This window comes from Ambystoma mexicanum, chromosome 11, assembly GCF_040938575.1.
Source record: "Ambystoma mexicanum isolate Mex_15411 chromosome 11, UKY_AmexF1_1, whole genome shotgun sequence".
Classification (NCBI taxonomy): Eukaryota; Metazoa; Chordata; class Amphibia; order Caudata; family Ambystomatidae; genus Ambystoma; species Ambystoma mexicanum.
In genome coordinates, this window is record NC_090934.1 from 1,455,679,100 (window position 1) to 1,455,698,048 (window position 18,949).

The following is an 18,949-nucleotide window of genomic DNA, read 5'->3' on the forward strand; positions in this document are numbered from 1 at the left end:
CGTGGTCTGGTTTTATTCTCTTGCCATTTGCTGATATTAACTGCGCTAGATACAACACTTCCTGTAGACAGTACTGCAGTTTAGTTTTGTCAACCCTGTACTCCTTGAGGGCCAGGAGCCACAGAAGTGTTATGGAATCTTGTCTGCAGCGTTGTTCACTGTCGCTGCACACCAGCAGGTCGTCTACATACTGGATGATCATGCTGGTCACTTGGATATTGCCTAAATCTGCGTGGAGTATTCTGTTGAAAATGCCTGGGCTCTCACAGTACCCCTGAGGTAATCTTGTGTGTTCGCACCTCCTCCCCCCATGTGTAAAGGCAGTGAGTTACTGCAAGTCTGGATGTAATGCTATTGAGAAAAATGTATTTTTTTAGGTCCAGCACTGTGAAGTGTATTGTTTCTTTGGGGATGCTACACACTTTTGTGGCAGGGTTAGGAACTACAGGAAATTCCTGCTGTACCACATCATTTAGGTGGCACACATCCTGTATCATTCTCCAGTTGCCCCCGTTGCCTCTTTTAGAGGGTAGATAGCCATGTTGCATGGGGAAGTAGATGGTACTATTACCCCTTGGTCGAGTAGGGCATTGATGGTATCTCTAATTCCCTCTTCTGCCTCTGTGGAGATTGGGTATGTGATGCTGGAAATGCATTGGAGGGACAGGGCAATCCAGAGCAGAAGTACAGACACCCCCTCCAGTCTTTACAGGGTACTGTTTAACTCAGGGTAGTACTGCTCCTGGTTTCAGCGTTATAAGTACTGGGCTCACTCCCTGTAGAAGCCCTACATCATGGGGGTTAGTGGTACACAATCTTTCAGGAACCTGTACCAAATCTGCCTCAATGAACTGGGGCGGGGCCGCAAGGGCCATCAGGGGACATTGAACCTTTCGGTACTGTACCATTATTTTGCAGGTTATACATACTGCTAGCACTATTTCTCTGTCATCTGGTTTATCTTCAAACAGTCCCACATCATTTACCTCCTTCAGGGGCACAGTGGGATCAATGCAGAGCACTGCGCGCCACTCGCACTCATCCTGGTCAGTTCCTATCACGACAATCCTTTTTAAAGAAACCACCAAACCTTGCAAGTCTAGGGACAGTATTTTACCTGCCGCCAACTTGGGGGACACCACGGGACGAATTATGAAGTCTGGGGCACTCGCCAACACCCTTTGCCAATCTGAGGCACTGCCTCTACAAGCACAGTTATTCCGTATTCAAACATGTCTGGGTCCACGGGAATCCTGCAAATCACCACCTCCCTCCCATTGCATGCATGAATTATCAGCATGGCACAAACTATGGCTCTCTCTGTGAACGAGATAGTCATATTAAGCTTGCCGAGCAGGTCCCTGCTAAAATCTACTCAGTGTAAGGAACCGTGGAAACGGCTCCAGAGAAGCCCTGCGTGTCAAGAGTTTTGCCCGAACATTGGAAGTCTCCCTCACTGATGCATGATTTTGTTGCACCCGCATCAAGTGTTTATTTCCTATCTCTGTGCCCACAAGGATTCCTCATCAGGACGGACGGTCATCGACAAAACTGGGCACGCAGGAGCTCTCTATTGGCTGTCCTAGTCAGAGTATGTGTATGTCCCCGGGAAACAAAAGGGGTTACCTCCCACTATACCGGCCCCCCGATTAGCACAGCTTAATTTGCGGGCATGCGTCCTGCGTTTTGGGGTTTGGGCGCGTGCTGTTGAACTGCTTGCTGGTTTGGCATTTGTGCATGCTGGGGTTGTGGCAGCATCTATGGGGGTGTATGCTAACTCTGTCTCTGGTGGTATGGAAGTCGGCACTGGAGGGAGTGAGCTTTGATGTAGGGGTTGGGTTGGCAGGTAATATAAGGCATACATTCGTTTTCAAAAATTAATTAGCAGAGTTTGATAATGAAATTTTTCTTGATTAGCAAACAAACCCATTTGATTAGCAATGGCATACTAATATTTTTAATGTCACCAGAAGTAGTTTGTACCCAAGACATAAAACAAAAAACAATACAACATTATTGTGTGCCGCTGAAGTAAGACATTAGAGAAAAAGTCAGGCCTTGCAAATTCTTTAAAATTCTACTAGACCTGCAGGTCTAGTAACTTAGTTTACCTACTCGGCCTAAGACAAATTAACTTGACCCTTGGCAACAGATGACAAAAAATGTAAATGCGCTTTCTGTAAAATGGTTCAAGTCACCAAAAACACACTGGGCCTCATTACGAGTTTGGAGGTAGCCATGCTGTTTATAGCGGCATGGCTACCCCCAAACTCGGGTCTGGGTCCTGCAAAAGGGGACTTACTGGGCCATTCTGACCTTGGAGGGCCCGGTAATTCCCTTTCGCGGGACCCAGACTCGGTACGTCCCCATTCCCATTTGAGCCCCCATAGGGCTCAATGGGAATGGGGAGGATGCTAACAACGGGTCTGTTAATGACGGGCCCGTTGTTAGCATCCTGAACTGCTAGCGGGTCCCGCTCTGCACGTCTGGTCTGGCCAGGCGTACAGAGTGGGACCCGCTGCAGAACTCGTAATGTGGCGGCCTGGAATGAACGGTGCCGGTCCCTTACCGGCACCGTTCATTCTGTGGCCGCCACAGTCGGAATGAGGCCTACTGTGTTTGGCACACTGCTGCCACCCAGAGGCCAGCCATGCACATTGAAACTTTTATTTGACATTTACTGCAAACAAAGTAAATATTAAATGCAAGTTTCAAACGTCCCCTGCAAATGGTACTCGCCCTTCATAAAATCTGCTCGACTATGTGAGTGGGTGATCTGAGAAACCTGAAGGTGTATCACTTACTAGTTCCCATGGATCTGTCATCCAGGTGGCCAGGACACAGTTCCTAGGGGTGGACTTGTGCAGGAGGATCACCCAGATGGGGGATCTTGGGGGAGTGGAAGTGGGACACCGAAGGGTGAGACGCGATATCCCCTTCCTTACAACACCTTTTCCCCATCCTGCTCAGTAGGGTATTTAGAAACTCTACCCCCCCCCCTTTTCCGACACAGACACTTTCTCACACACCGTGAGCGACCATAGACTAACACCAGAGCTGTTTCCCTGACATGTGCCAATTCAAGGGTCAGGCAGAGTCAGGCAATTGCCGATAACTACAACACACCTGACTGCCTTTTCCCTTCCCCACAGGGATAAAAGGCGGAGCATGAGAGCACACTTTGAGCAAGGCCAAATACACGAGGAAGCAGTTATTCCGGAATGGCAGTTCAAACGGAGGAGAAAGGCAGGAAGATCTGAAAGGACGACCAGGAGGGAATTGCCTTTGCCCTTTTCAACCCAGATCTGTGAAGCCTCAGAGAAAAGAAACTAAGACCGGGAATCACATTTGGCGAGTGTTGTGACGGATGTTAACAGTACATGGGACCCTCCCGCACTGATAGCTGAACTGGGGAGAAGCGGTTTCCTTCATGGTACCATCCTTGACTTCAGCGGCAAAAGAAACAGCCGGTGAGTTGGAAGAAACTGATAAGTGATCCGCACTGTGTTAGACTCAAGGTTGAAGTGCCAACATTTAATATAAAGAAAGAAGATAGTAGACAGAGGTATTTTGGGTGTGAAATTGATACCAGAAATAGAGTGGTCCGGCGCCACGTGGGTGCTCATTCGAAGGACTCTAGCTGGTACACCTCTTCTGAACAAAGAGAAGGAATTGAACTAAGATTACAGAAACTACAAGTACCAAGAGGCCTTAGGGAAGGCCGGCGTGAAGTGTCAAAATGGTCATACAAGTGTCAAGCCAAATCCCTTGTACAGTCGAAAGTCTTTGACACGTTGTGGAAGTAAAGTAAAGCTTGACTGGGGGCTCAAAGGAAAGCTTGACTGGGGGCTGAGACCTGGACTTAGGTAAAGGGAAGAACCTAAGGGGTCTAGAATGGCTGTTTGTTGAACTGTGGCAAGTGTTATCATGACAGAGGGATGCAGAGAGAAAAGGGGTGTGAATCCTGAATTTGTAAGAAAACAAAGTGAACAGTGTGATAAGGGCAAACGTGAACCTGACTGAGGGATGCCTGTGAATTGAGGTGAATAGTGACACATCCATGAACATTGTGACGACAAGTGTGTACCCGACTGAGGGATGTCCACAGTGAAGTTGGTGGTCTGTCCATGACTGAGGGAGGCTATCGTTGAGAGAAGGATTGGTGCTCGCCTGAGGGGGCTCCAAGGGTGAAGAGTACTCACCCGACGTGATGATTACCAGAAGGAACTTTTTGTTTTGTTGTTTATAGCATATCAGGCCCTCTGAAGCAAGAGACTTTGCATGAAAGACTTGGGCACAGAAGGCCCTGATTTTGTGGAAAGGGACTGTAAGCACGTGCCAGAGAAACCCAGATGTGTGCTGTGCTCAAGAGTCCCGCCTTGTCCCGTGCTAAAAACATGGGCAAGGGAGACCCCAGCCATAACACTGGACTTATCATTTTGTGAACACTCTTTCTTTTCTTGTGAACATTATCCCACACTGCTCTGTAACATAGTGGTAAGGATTGGCAATAGTCTTCTTTAGTATAGGCCCCTTTTATTTGATCAGACTCCACTAGGACTGCATTATTATTGGTTGGTCGTAGCTTGGTCCCATCTTAGATTTAGGTTTAGATTAGGCTTTTAAGTAAGAGACTAAGCAGAGTGGATGGTGTAGCAGGCAGCGAACTGGACAAACTGGGCAGACAATTGTAGTTTGTGGCCATCCCACTTTCAAGGTAGCTGGTATAAAGCAACATGGGGATAAGATAGAATGTGCAGGAGTATGTGTTGAGCTCATGGGTTGAGCACCAGTTGCAGGTGAGTGCAACCAGTAGGTCACAGAACTAGGATTGCTATCAAAGTTATGGTTGTGTAATCATGAGCATTTTCAAAAGTGTTCACTCTTCTATATGATGCATCTTCCCCAACAAAATGAAATCTAGTTGACACTGAGATTTAGATGCACTAACCCAAACTTTACTGTAAAGCATGGAGACACTGCAGTGTTTTACAGTAGCAATACTGCAAGTATGCATTATGTAAGGAATGGATTTCCATGACTGTAAAGTTAACACATGCTGGTCTTTGCCGGAAAGGATATAGTTGGCTTAATAAAAAGTGTCACCCTGATTCCTTCAGGCTTGCAATTATTTGAAGAAAAAATATTCTTTATTAGCACTCCCACCCATGCTTTGACACTTAGAAGTGGAGGAGATGATTACTGCATTGAACAGAGGAAACAAGGGTGGAGCGAGGTCTGAGGACAAGAGAGGAATGTAGGGTGAGCTGTGCTTTCCTTGAACAGGGTAACTTAAATAGCTATTTTTGCTACACAAGTGTCAATTTAATTAGCATACATACAGAATTGCATAGCAAATTGATATACAACACTGCTTATTTTATGCCTTGTATCGCTGGAATATGGAGTGTACCCTGTCCCCTGTCTGCTACTGCATTCTCTTGCAAAATGTCCCCACTTTCAGCAGTTCCAAGGCCTTGTACATTTACTCTAAGGGGGTCTCCCCTCCCGTTACAGCAATGTCCGCGTTCTGAAGCGTCCCTACGCTTCTAATCTTGCACTGCGCATGCTGCAGATGTCACAGTTAAAAATCAGCACACTGTCCCCCTCCCTCGTCAGCACACATTCATTCCCCTCCCCACCCTTTCATGCGCACCCAATATCTCACTCCACTCACTCAAAAACATACTCGATAAACATAGCCTCTCCTCGGGCCTTCACCTTATCTAAAAATAGAACACTAAAACAAGCTAAAACAACAACCACTACTGTATCCAAGCCCACTAACTATGCATGGCTCCTACTTCTTTCCTTTTTCCTCTGTTACTTAAATTAAGTGGTACCACCTTCTCGCCTCACTCGGGAGGCTCCGTACACTCCTGTTTTCCTTTCCGTAATGTCAAGCAAACAATCACGCTTATACCATCCAAACAACCTCGTCCTCCACTCACTTGCACACCACACTCCTCCCGGTACACCGCTCCCCTACTTGTTATCACTTGCAAGGGTATACTAACATATGCGTGCTCACCCAAACTCCTCCATCCCGGGGCTCCACCAACGGCCTGCACTTTCCCCAAAGCCGCGCCCCGCTTCCAAGAGCAGACAGAACTTCTCTGAAAAAGGCTTCTGCACACCTCTGGGAATGACGCGTTTGGGGACTGGTCGCTGCAGGTGGGCACTGGCCCCTTCGGAGAAGTGGCCTGGAAGCCTCTGTATGTGCAGTGGTCGTCGGAATCACGTTGGGACCACCAAGTGAAGGCACGCCCCTGCACGCTCACACCAGAAAAAATGCAACCCGCTAGGGAAGAAGGCCCAAGACATTGCTTACAAGGATAACAAGTATATATTTCTCCAAAATAGAAGTGCATCAGCAAAGAACTCTGCTGCTGCAGTACGTTCTGAGCTCCGTATGCATGTGAAGCATGTTTAAAGCACAAACAACGCCAATAAAAATGTCATTACATACAGTACAATTCTACAACACTAATTGGAGGAGCCCTATACATGTAGGGCCTGCTCCACATTGGTCCATCTTCATCTGTCCATCTTCGTCCACGTGGGTGCTGCTGGGCTCTTTCCATCCGCTGTGGGGTTGGACTAACAATTAATTAGCTACTTACAAAAACAATGTTATTTTATCATTGTAACAGCGCATCTGGTAGGCACACAGATAAGCCCGGAGGGAGACCCGAGGTCACACTACTTTGCATACTCCACTCGCTCCCAGGCATATCAGCAACTCCCAAGTCCTTCCACTCTCATTTTAGGCTATAATTTAACACCACGCTGCACCTCGCTGCACAAATCATGTGACCCATTTGTGAAGGTGCGATAGCCTTGCCTTCCAATCATAGTGACCGATCGAGGGGTGTGAAGGTTTTATGGTCGGTGGTCTGGGTTTGGATGGTTCTGTGGCATGCGGGAGTCTTGGGATGAAAGAATTGCAAAGCTGTATTTCTCATGTGGGGATAGTTGGGGGACAGGAGGGCCTTGCTATCTGTTCCGTGTGATGTTACTGGCAAGAGGCGCTCTACTCGCTTCTCATGACTTTGCAGGGTGCATTCTTCCCAGGGCGCAAAGGCCTGTAACTCCCAAGGCAATGGAGGGTTTTATGGATCTCTGAAACCTGCCCAGGGTGGGGGTGATGTCTGCGCTCATGCAGGGGATCTAATACTAACACACATAATGCTATTTGCCGCGCTTGGGCCTAAGTCTCAAAATGGCTGCCATTGGTGAAGATGGCGTTCATAACTGCATCTACTATATGGCCTCTAATGCATGCACTTAGGTGATTGTGCACCCTCCTTTGTGTGCACCCCCATCCTCCCTGCTGTCTGGTTGTGCTCTCTAGCATTTATTTCTCATTCGGTATCGCCTAGGGGGATGATAAGATACCGTATCCTTCCCAGCATTGGCTAGTGGGTTTGGCCAACTTTGGATGGCTGCTTTTTTGCCATCAGATAGGATCTCTGTAGTCTCTCAGAAAATAATTAAGTGTGACGTAGACAGGATCCAGAGGGGAGCGACCTGGTTTTGGATCCAACAGGGTAGATCGTTTCACCTGCACAGGCCTCAGAGGAGGGCTTGGTTTCCAATCACTGGTCGGATGTCTAGTGTCCAGTGGGTGTCCTGGTTAGGTTTAGGATGTCTAGAAGGGGAGCACTGTGCACACCGTGGGGGGGAAAAGTAGGTTGGATCCTTTCCTTATACAAACAAGGCGTTGGAAAAAATGGCACTGACAGATTTCCTCCAGGACCCTGTAGTAACAGGCCGATGCTGCTTCTCGCTGCAAGGTCCTAAATTCTGAGTCACCGTCATGGTGCTGGGGAGTCACTATGAGTCAAACCTCAGTCCATTCACAGCAATACAGCAGTTGTACTCAGGATCTCCCTCCTTCTCTGTAGGGCAGCTGTCATTGTCACAGGGGTTTCTCAGCGGGAAATGTTTATGGGGCGCATTCAGCATGCAGGCAAGTGGCTTCAAGATGCAGCTCCTCTTTAAAAACAAGAGGAGCCAGGGCGCAGGCTAGTTTCTGGAAAGGCTTGCAAGAGCTTTCTGGTACATCAAGGCTCCCAGCTCGCCCTCTTGTCAAGCAGATGTAATTGCTACCTAAAGGATCTCTTCTGATGGAACAGGAGAGCCTTCCAAAATATGGGCTGGTCCCAGAGGTAGATCATGAACCTAAATCACAGGCTGACCCGGATGGACACTCCATAAAGAAATGAAAAGCAATTTTTGCGACCACTTACTCCAGTCCCCTGAGTGTGTGCTCATCTTAGAGAAAGCCATTCTGAACAAGCCGCACTGGTGGAAACAATTCATATTAGCACCAGTCGAGCAGTAGGCTAGGAACGTGGGCTGGCACTGCGGGTAAAAGCGTGCATTCTATTTTTCCTTGGCTGACTCCTGCGCCACACCCCCCCGCCCCCAACCGCCATTTATTTGTACTGCCGCTGGCCCCAGGGCCCATCAGTCGCCTTAGCTGCAATCCACCCACCTCCCACACCCTTTCCTTTCCCCACCATCACCTATTTGCCCTACTTACCAGTCTCTGCAGCCTCCTGCGCCAAGTTGTTTCCATAAACTCATTGGCCTCCATGGAAACAGAAAACGGACAATGTTCCTCCTCTGTTTTCCCGGTGGCCATCTTGCATCGTAGTTTGTTTTCTTATGGATAGTCGGCACGAGCAATACACATAAAACCAATTTTCCTTCAAAAAAATTCAAAAAGGGATATTAACACCCAATTGGCCAATAGCCTTCACCGCCTCAATCTGGGGCAGGCCTCAGTGGTAACAGTCCTGAGCCCTTTCTGAGGCATGATCAAAAGGCTCGGGCTGGTGGGCCATTACCGCCGAGGCTCACCCAAGACCTCTGTGGTCAACGCTATCATTTAATGCAACGCCATTATATTTAGGGGTGTCACACAATAGCGGCCAAACCCTTTGGGGAGCACCACGAATACGTGTCGACCAATGTTGGTTGTAAGATTTCAGTATCGCTTGGCATCTGGGCTGCCGTTCCTTAATAGCTATACCTCCCTTGGCTGACCTCCTGTGTTGTAAACCAAGATGTGCAGTTTCCAAAATGATGACCTCAGGCAGGAAAGTATCAGGCTTCCAAGCAGATGCCACCGGAAAGAAGGATATCACCCACTCCTGCACTGCTTAAAGCTTTTAGAAAAGGGGGCAAAACAAGTCATTTCCCAAAACTCTACAGCGGCTCTCCCCATCCTAATCTCCGCAAGTACAGTGGAGATCAAGGCATAGGGAACAAATGCGCAAACAGTCCCTTGTGCAACAGCAGTGACGCGACATTCAGCTCCAACCCCACCTCCGACTCCTCCTACTCGAGTGACTGGAACTGGAAAAGTGCATTAGAATCTGTGTACTCTATTTCCATGCAAAGGAAACCACTACTCGAGGCCCAAATCAGCCGCGAGTAGGAAGACCCAACTCAGCCTGTCTGATTGCACCTTCTGCACAAAATGAATAAAGACCCTCTAAGTGAATGGAGGATCTCCTTGCCCAGTGGGCTTAATCCATTAATGATTAATGTGAGCACCCTCAGTGTGTGTTCACATAAGTCTTTGAATGAATGCATGTGTGTTTATTTGGCACCATCCAATGGCGTGAACCTTCTCAAGGTGCCCATCAGCGATGAGAAGGTGGCATTCCAGGATTCAGTGATGGTTTGCCAAAGGGAAGGGTTGGAACTTCAGGTCCTTTCCAAAAGCAGCATAGATGGAGATAGTATTGCAGTTGAAAGGTACTTGAACTCGACTTCTCGAAGCAGAGGCGCGATAGTTTGGCGCGCTTCTTTGAGTGTAGAGAGAACCTAGGGATATAGCTAGCAATTCTGGCACGGCGATTGATGGACACTGAGCCGTTTACTGCTCTATGAGTCAAGAATTGAGTCCTACATTTGTGCTCCTGCCTCAGGGTGATGCCAGTGAGTAGGTTTTCTGAGTCCAAAGAGACCATCATTCCTTCATACCCCAGGTCCACCTGACTGACTGCAGACTGGGAGGCTGCAGTAGTGGACATTACAATAGTCCAACAGGGAATTGGGGCAAGCCCCCACAGCTTTGAAGGTATCCTTCTTTGGCGATAAAAGTAAGGATAGACCGGACCTCAGACAGCTGGCAATAGACCAATAACGTTAGCCGGAGAAGAACGAGCGTGGTGCAGAACCGCAGGAAAGGAACCTGGCGGCTTGTTGGCCGCCAAAGAAAATCTGTGTTTTTCCAGCATTAAGCTCCAGACAGTTGTTTTGCACCCAGAGCCTGTGTTGGACAGGAACCCACATTGGGTAGGTCCACCATTCATTGCAGCAGCAGAGTTGAGCATTGCCAGCACAGGGAAGGCGTGCGCATTGGCGTTAATCAGATGGGTGAGGTTTGGCGTGCGGCTGATAAAGAGAATGGGCCAATCTCAGTCTCTGAGATGACCCCACATGTACTCTCCCTGGACAGGGAGAGAATTCCATAGATTCGCGGGTGAAGATCCAGGTGCCAAAGAGAAGAATAAATGAGCAAAGACAGCCTTCATGACCTTTGACAACCCGGTCAGAAGGATGGGAAGGTCCACTTCGTCGAAGGTGACCCAGACACCCATCGGAGCCAGGAGGCCACCGTGGTCTGTGATAGTCGCAGACGTCTACCCGTGCCCGCGCTCTACCATGACCCAATCCAAAGCCGGATCCCAGTGGGCGGAGTGAAAGATGGCTGTCCACACTGCTCCTGGCTCAGAAAAGGTCCTTCTAGTATCACAGTCTTCTGGGGCGTGACCTCTTTCCAATTGCACAGTCAGAATTGGTGCGGCCAGCAGTGGTATGACTTGTGTGGTTGCGGCAAGAGGCGCCCTCTCAGTGCTGGTCAGGCCTCCTCCTGATCAGATCTGACCCAAGCGGCTTAGTTCGCCCAGTCGCATGGGTGTCACATGACTACTGCCTTTACACATGCGAAGCCGAAGGACATTTACAGCTTGACTTTCTTCTTCCTTCCGTTTTGCAGAGACCAACGAAAGATCATTGTTCAGCCACGCCATTTTGTTTATAATAAAAGCAGTTACAAGAAACATTATCGGGGTCGTTTTAAAAGCAACAGAGTGGTAAATTAGGGCGTAAAACCAAGGCGTAATGCATTCATGCCTGGATCTACCGTTCTGCCCCATTTCCAGGCGCTGGCAGGGCCCAAGGGGGCGCGGGCGTGACTTTCTTCTAATTTCACTGCCAGAGTTCGCACCTAGCTCCTGTTGAAAAAAACCCAAAACGAATGGCTTTGCCCCCCCCCCCCTCCCTCCGGGGGGCCAAAAACAGTGTCAGAGACAGCTAGAGTTGTTATCAGGGGGTGTGGATTAAGGGTGGTACACAGGCAGGGCTCTCATGTACCCCTTGATTCCACTGGCCAGGTCATTGTTCACCAGTGATCAGGTGGAGGAGTGGAGGAGGGGCACGGGGTGGAGGAGGCGGAGGAGTGGAGGAGGCGGAGGAGTGGAGGAGGCGGAGGAGGGGCACGGAGTGGAGGAGGCGGAGGAGGGGCACGGAGTGGAGGAGGTGGAGGAGGGGCACAGAGTGGAGGAGGTGGAGGAGGGGCATGGAGTGGAGGAGGCGGAGGAGTGGAGGAGGGGCACGGAGTGGAGGAGGTGGAGGAGCGGCACGGGGTGGAGGAGGCAGAGGAGTGGAGGAGGGGCATGGAGTGGAGGAGGCGGAGGAGTGGAGGAGGGGCACGGAGTGGAGGAGGCGGAGGAGGGGCACGGAGTGGAGAAGGTGGAGGAGGCTGAGGAGGGGCACGGAGTGGAGGAGGTGGAGGAGGGGCACAGAGTGTTGGAGGGGCACGGAGTGGAGGAGGTGGAGGAGTGGAGGAGGGTCACGGGGTGGAGGAGGCGGAGGAGTGGAGGAGGGGCACGGGGTGGAGGAGGCGGAGGAGTGGAGGAGGCGGAGGAGTGGAGGAGGGGCACGGAGTGGAGGAGGCGGAGGAGGGGCACGGAGTGGAGAAGGTGGAGGAGGCTGAGGAGGGGCACGGAGTGGAGGAGGTGGAGGAGGGGCACAGAGTGTTGGAGGGGCACGGAGTGGAGGAGGTGGAGGAGCAGCACGGGGTGGAGGAGGCGGAGGAGTGGAGGAGGGGCACGGAGTGGAGGAGGCGGAGGAGTGGAGGAGGGGCATGGAGTGGAGGAGGCAGAGGAGTGGAGGAGGGGCACGGAGTGGAGGAGGCGGAGGAGGGGCACGGAGTGGAGAAGGTGGAGGAGGGGCACGGAGTGGAGAAGGTGGAGGAGGCTGAGGAGGGGTACGGAGTGGAGGAGGTGGAGGAGGGGCACAGAGTTTGGAGGGGCACGGAGTGGAGGAGGTGGAGGAGCGGCACGGGGTGGAGGAGGCGCACGGAGGGGCACGGAGTGTTGGAGGGGCACGGAGTGGAGGATTTTGCACCAGCGTAAAATGCATGCTTTCCTATAGAATCCACGTTGATTTTGCACCTGCTCAAGCCCAGGTGGATTCCAGAGTAATCCGCCCATAAATGCGTCTCCAAAGCTTCATTCACCTCCTTATACCCTTTCACTGTCCCCTCTGTTTTTTGAATATTAGAAAATGCATGTATTGTATTGTATTTTGTTATTTATATAGCGCTCTTTCCCCACTTGTGTGGCCTCAATGCGCTTTGTCCTTGCTTGAACGCCCTTGGTGACCGTAGTGGATGTGGTTAGTGATTCTAGGGGGTTAGCTTAGATGCATGTGTGCATGTTTGCCATTCCAAGACTTGGGTGGTTGGGTGGCTGGCAAGGCTCGGCCAAGCAGCCCAAAAGCGGTCAGACACGTGGGTGGGTGCTCTTGCGGGTTACAGATAGATTGCTGATGTTGGGAGAGTCTATGTGAGGCCAGCGAGACCGGGTGGTGGTCGCTGTATGCCAGTGTGCTACGTCAGGTGTTTCAGTCTCATGAAATGCACTGTAAAATAAAGGTTACATTATCTGGGGAATGATTCATATATACATAGCAACACAATAATCACGCAGGGTGTGCTGTTTTGGAAGTCTGTTAGCATGGGGCGTTTGAGGTTTTGTTTTCATATAATAATGAAACAATACAAATATTGAATTGAAAAAGGAAAACAATTGAAAGTTTGGATTTTTAGGGGTAATATGCCCGGAGAAAAGGCGTCTCACTGTTCAGCAGGTGATCTGCTGTTCACGTGAATTTTTATCATTTGAGGGTGAACTTGGTCGGGTCATCTTTAGGCTGGACCTTCTGCTGACAGTACAGTGCATATGGTCAGGGTGGATAGGTCAGCAAGGTAAGCAGTCGTCTCTGCTATCGGTCCGTCCTACACTTCACCAGTTCTACACTTGCTCGGGGCATGTGAGGCTGTCCCTTACCCCTGCTGACTGTGTACAGGGCATATGGTCAGGGTGGATAGGTCAGCAAGGTAAGCAGTCGTCTCTGCTATCGGTCCGTCCTACACTTCACCAGTTCTACACTTGCTCGGGGCATGTGAGGCTGTCCCTTACCCCTGCTGACTGTGTACAGGGCATATGGTCAGGGTGGATAGGTCAGCAAGGTAAGCAGTCGTCTCTGCTATCGGTCCGTCCTACACTTCACCAGTTCTACACTTGCTCGGGGCATGTGAGGCTGTCCCTTACCTCTGCTGACTGTGTACAGGGCATATGGTCACAGTGCCTCCTGCCCTTGCCTATTATCCAAAGTCATTTACACTAGGGTTGCCGCCAAATTCCTTTCCCATCCACCACGGGTGTTGCTAGGTCCTGAAAAGATCTGGGGCTACACTAATGTCGGGACTGTCGGGACTCGGGGATAGCTAGCCTTTTGGTTGTACCGCCTGGCCTTCTATCCGGGGCTACAGCCAAAGGACCCGGGGCTACACGACCCCCAGCCCTCCCTTACCAACGCCTCTGCCATCTACTGTTTCTAGAAATACCCAACCTCTGTAATAGGCGCCTTGAAGCTGCCTTTTACTTCGTGCAGCATAAGACACGCTCATGACATGATGGAAACATTTCGACATGGAGAGCAGAAAGTGACGCTATATATGTAGACTTTAGAATTGTACGGATAGCCTGCTTGAATATTAGATGGTCCGCTGTGTAAACGTAGCTCCTGAGTGCCCCACACACCTAGCCTTACCCTCCTGCTTATTAGCGTACCTCTCAACCTTTTCCGTCATCTGGGCTCGTGAAAAGCCAGTGTGCAGTAGCACCTTGGAGCATGTCTCATGCCCAGGATGGAATTTCCATAGTAAATGACGTGGACCCCAATAACCGGACAGACCCAAAGAATATGGCAAAGTACTACTTTATTGTCAGGCCAAATAAAGTAGGGAAATCTGGTGACCATACAAAATGCAGCTCACACACTCTCATCTAAGTTTCGATGACACAAAGACTTTATCCTTCGATGTACGTCTGCTGTGACGTCATCCCACTTGGCAAACAGTAAAACCTATCCAGGGGAGGTATTGGTTACGGGGACATATGTACCTATAGTATGTATAAATGTTAATAGCATTAGTGCCAGCCTCTCATCTGATAGGAACGCCTCAAACTACCTCCAAATATGTATAATACTACTTATAGAAAAATAATAACACCGGATTGGCTTCTGCAACATTGTATAGCATGCTGGTACATGGCCATTCATGATTGTTTGGCTTACTCTCCCAACCTTGGACCTTCGGCTGGCTAGCAGCACGTGAACAGAACGAAACCCAGGTGCAGAGAACAAAGTCAGACCACTGCCCACCATGGTCAATTAGCCCACCATCTCTCACCAGTCAGACCATGATCCAAGGCTTCTGCTTTGTTGTTGACCATGCTGGCTGTTTTCTCCTCTGGGATTTTTAAGGGAGTCAGGGTACACCACTATCTTCGCCTGAGGCTTAATGAATATACCTTGTTTCCGAATCTTGCACCATGTGTCAATAGACCACGAATTTGTCAATTTTGTCTTGTTATTTACTGCTATTTGATTTAATTGTGCTGGGTGCTATTACTCCTCGTGGCCTCTGGAGACTTGTTGCTCCGTCTTGCTTGTGCTTTCTGCAATCTTGATTGTCCAGTACTTGGCACTAGCAGATGTTTTAGTTTCTGCTTAATCGAAGAGAAATGTGCCCTTCGTTCATATCTTATCCTGGTTAACTCCTGTTGTACCTTCCAATCATGTCTTGCTGTGTCATCCGTAGCCTTGGCAAAACAGATATTCTTTGTTTCTTGCATGAAACTGTTTTCTGCAGCGTTAATGATTTGCGAACCTGGTTTGTCTCTGAGGTAGTTTTGAGATAATCCGACAACCATCTTTCTATTATGGCTGCTTTCCTCAGGTTATAGTTTCTACTACAGCAAGCTTCTATTTATCTAATCTACCTTGAGTTTCTGCGTATGTACATTCACTACTCGCCTGGTTACCCATCTTCCTTGTATATATGGTTTCTTTGCTTCTGCATGCATGTTTCTCTAATTACTTCGGTTACATTATCATTCTTTAATCCTTCGCATATCGTTTCAATACGTCTTAGTAGTTTCTCTTCATGACGTCACTTTACTCTGGTCCGACTTCATTTACAGCATGTCCAATGGTATATGCCGACATCCTCCCACAACATCAGTGCGAGGGTACATTCGATACGGTTGTCTGAGTGCATAACCTTTCTCATATTTTCGGTGCGGTATTGGGATGGTACCTGGTGTCATGCACAGAGTCTTCCTGTTTTGCTTCCAGTATGACGGAGGTGAGGTGGCGGGCACTAGAGATGACGTCATCTTCTCCTCTAGATGAGAGATTCGTTTTTGGTCATTGAGACCTCACTGACGTCTATGGACATGCAAAGGGCTTGGCGTGTGAGTGGCCTGACTCCAAGGCGGGTGTCACCTGGCTTGGAGTCAGGCCCCTCCAAGGCGCGTGTCACCTGCTAAAAGCATGCGAGTTGAGAGGTATGTATTAATATTTAATAGGGTTCTGCAACCTGTGGCTCTCCGGATGTTTTGGATGACGACTCCCATAATCCCTCACCATTGCAAACACTGGCTATGGGCTGATAGGAATTGTAGTCTGAGACATCTGGAGAGCCAAAGGTTGCACATCCCTATGTCCTGACCACAAAAGTGATGGGTGGAAGGTTTTGAATGACTCTAACCCACTGGCAATTGCTCTGGGCAACCTTCCACACCACCGTTTTTTAGCCCGTCTGCGCCATTGCAAAAGGGGACCAGCCATGTGCAAATCAGTCAGCAGCTGCCGCCACCGAAGGTAGCAGCCCAGCCCGAACTGCTAGGCCAGGTCCCCTCTGCACAGAAAACCAAGCAACCCCAGACATGTTTCGGCCTTGTTGGACCTCCTCAGTGAGGTGCAGCCTGGTTCCCTGTGGCGCAGCGAGCAAGGGACCCACGTCTGGGCATACCCTCTCTCACAAGGAGAAACAAACTGACCACAAAAGTGATGGGTGGAAGGTTTCGAATGAATCTAAACCACTGGCAATTGCTCTGGGCAACCTTCCACACCTCCGTTTTTCGGCCTTGTTGGACCTCCTCAGTGAGGCATACTTTAAATTGACACAATGTAGAAACATGTCATGCATTGTTGTTAAATGGGAACAAGCCGCGGGGCTGGTTGTGTGACATCGCTCTCCTTGTGCCACCCAACACCCAGACCAGCCTAACACAGACCTGTCATTACTCTGGAGGGCACAGAAAGGTGGGAGGAGCTCCACCTGCACGTAGCCCCAAGGGCTTCTAAGTACACAAGGGGTTAAGGAGCCTTATTGTCTTACCAGTGGTCTTTAGCAATAATGCAATAATGCAACAGATTCAGGGGTGGTCCAGCTGGAAGCAAATTCGTTTCAAGTTGGGTAGTTCTCTCAAATCAACCCCCTGATAAAATACATTTTCTATAACAGTACCCCAACTGCACCTATATTCCAGGAAGCAACACAGATTTCTGGCTGGGGGGATAGCTCAGGGGCAACGCGTTTGTCTTGGAAACAAGTCAGCCCATAGCAACACAGGTTTGACGTGTAGAAACTGGTCTGTGGTATTAAGCGCATAATAAAAGAACAATTATAATTATGCTCTGCTCAATATAGCATGCGTTCGATATGTCACATTATGTCAAGGCCTGAACTACAGGGCATGGTTGCAAGTCTTTCAGCTGTGCTGATTAACACATAGCCACATTCTCCAGGGAGAACTATTCCTTTTTGGCTTGCAGAATCGAAATCTCTTATTGTATCACACACAGCACCCTTTCCCCCCCTTAGTACGGCAGAATACGTTTTGGGGAATTATCGTAGGTGACTTGTGTCTGAGCGTGTGTTGTTGTGTTGGGGAGAAGGGTGTGCATGCTTGGGGATGCTTGTGGTCTCGTGCAGAAGGGCTGTGTCCTAGCAGTTGGGGCTGGACTGCCCCTTTTGGGTGGGACCAAGCCTGATTTGCATATGATCTTTCTCCTTCTGTTTGCAAGACAGGCAGAAAAATGATGGACTAGTGGATTGCCCAGAGCAATGCCAGTGGTTACGATTTATAAAAAAAAGCCTCTCCAGCCATTAATCGGTTTTGCAAATCACACTCCTTTATCTCCAATCTCCTGGCTCCCACAGATCCCGGCTTACCTTGGCTTCGCTGTTTAGATCTCCTTACATCACCTCGCGTTGAGTCCATGTACTTTCTGGGTTTTCATTCTATATTCCTCATGAAAGCGGAGGAATGTGGCCTTCTAAGCACATACATTCCTAATATTATCCTCCTTCTTTCCTTCTCTAAGGCATGGAAGTCCAAGGCACACCGATGTTACGCACAAGCCCTCGCAGTTTCACCGTGATCTTTGGTTTTACTTCACCTTGCAGAACTGGGTGCTAGACTTTGGCCGTCCTATAGCCATGGTGAGTATGAGCAGCCAGAAAAGACAGACTGGTATGTGATGGACGGGTAAAATGGGCATGTTTTACCTTGCAACTGGAGATGGTCTTCAACTCCCGTTTTATGGGAAACTCCTCAACTCTTACCTCACAGGACCACCCTCCAGTCTCACATGATGGAAGGCTCTTCTACTCTCACACCATGCTTGACTTCCCAGTTCTATCATCATGGGAGGCTCTTCTACGCTCACCCCCATACAGAACTTCCTAGTTCTAACTTCACGGGAGGCCCTTCTACTCTCATCCCACACAAGACTTCCCAGTTCTAACTTCACGGGAGGCTCTTCTACGCTCACCCTATGCAAGACTTTGCAGTTCTAACTTCATGGGATGCTCTCTATTCTCACCCCACACAAGACTTCCCAGGTCACCCTATGTAAGACCTCACAGGAGGCTCTTCTACTCTCACACCATGCTTGACTTCCCAGTTCTATCATCATGGGAGGCTCTTCTACGCTCACCCCCATAAAGAACTTCCTAGTTCTAACTTCACGGGAGGCTCTTCTACTCTCATCCCACACACGACTTCCCAGGTTTAACTTCACGGGAGGCTCTTCTACTCTCACCCCATGCTAGACTTCACGGGAGGCTCTTCTACTCTCACCCCATGCAAGACTTCCCAGTTCTAACTTCACGGGACTTCTACTCTCATCCCACACAAGACTTCCCAGGTTTAACTTCACGGGAGGCTCTTCTACTCTCACCCCATGCTAGACTTCATGGGAGGCTCTTCTACTCTCACCCCATGCAAGACCTCCCAGTTCTAACTTCATGGGAGGCTCTCTACTCTCATCCCATGCAAGACTTCTCAGTTCTAACTTCACGGGAGTCTCTCTACTCTCATCCCACACAAGACCTCCCAGTTCTAACTTCATGGGACGCTCTCTACTCTCATCCCATGCTAGACCTCACGGGAGGCTCTTCTAATCTCGCCCCATGCAAGACTTCCCAGTTCAAACTTCATGGGAGGCTCTCTACTCTCAGCCCATGCTAGACTTCATGGGAGGCTCTTCTACTCGCACCCCATGC

The 18,949-nt window shown here is 49.5% G+C and overlaps 1 protein-coding gene across 2 annotated transcripts in view; it reads left to right on the forward strand.

Moving 5' to 3' along the window:
- Positions 1 to 18,949, forward strand: part of CLN6 (CLN6 transmembrane ER protein) — a 70,623-nt gene that overhangs the window by 10,976 nt on the left and 40,698 nt on the right. For both annotated transcript variants that reach the window (XM_069625117.1, XM_069625118.1), the window contains exon 2: positions 17,767 to 17,884. In XM_069625117.1, the coding sequence (XP_069481218.1) occupies positions 17,767 to 17,884 (118 nt within the window). The remainder of the gene's footprint in view (positions 1 to 17,766; positions 17,885 to 18,949) is intronic.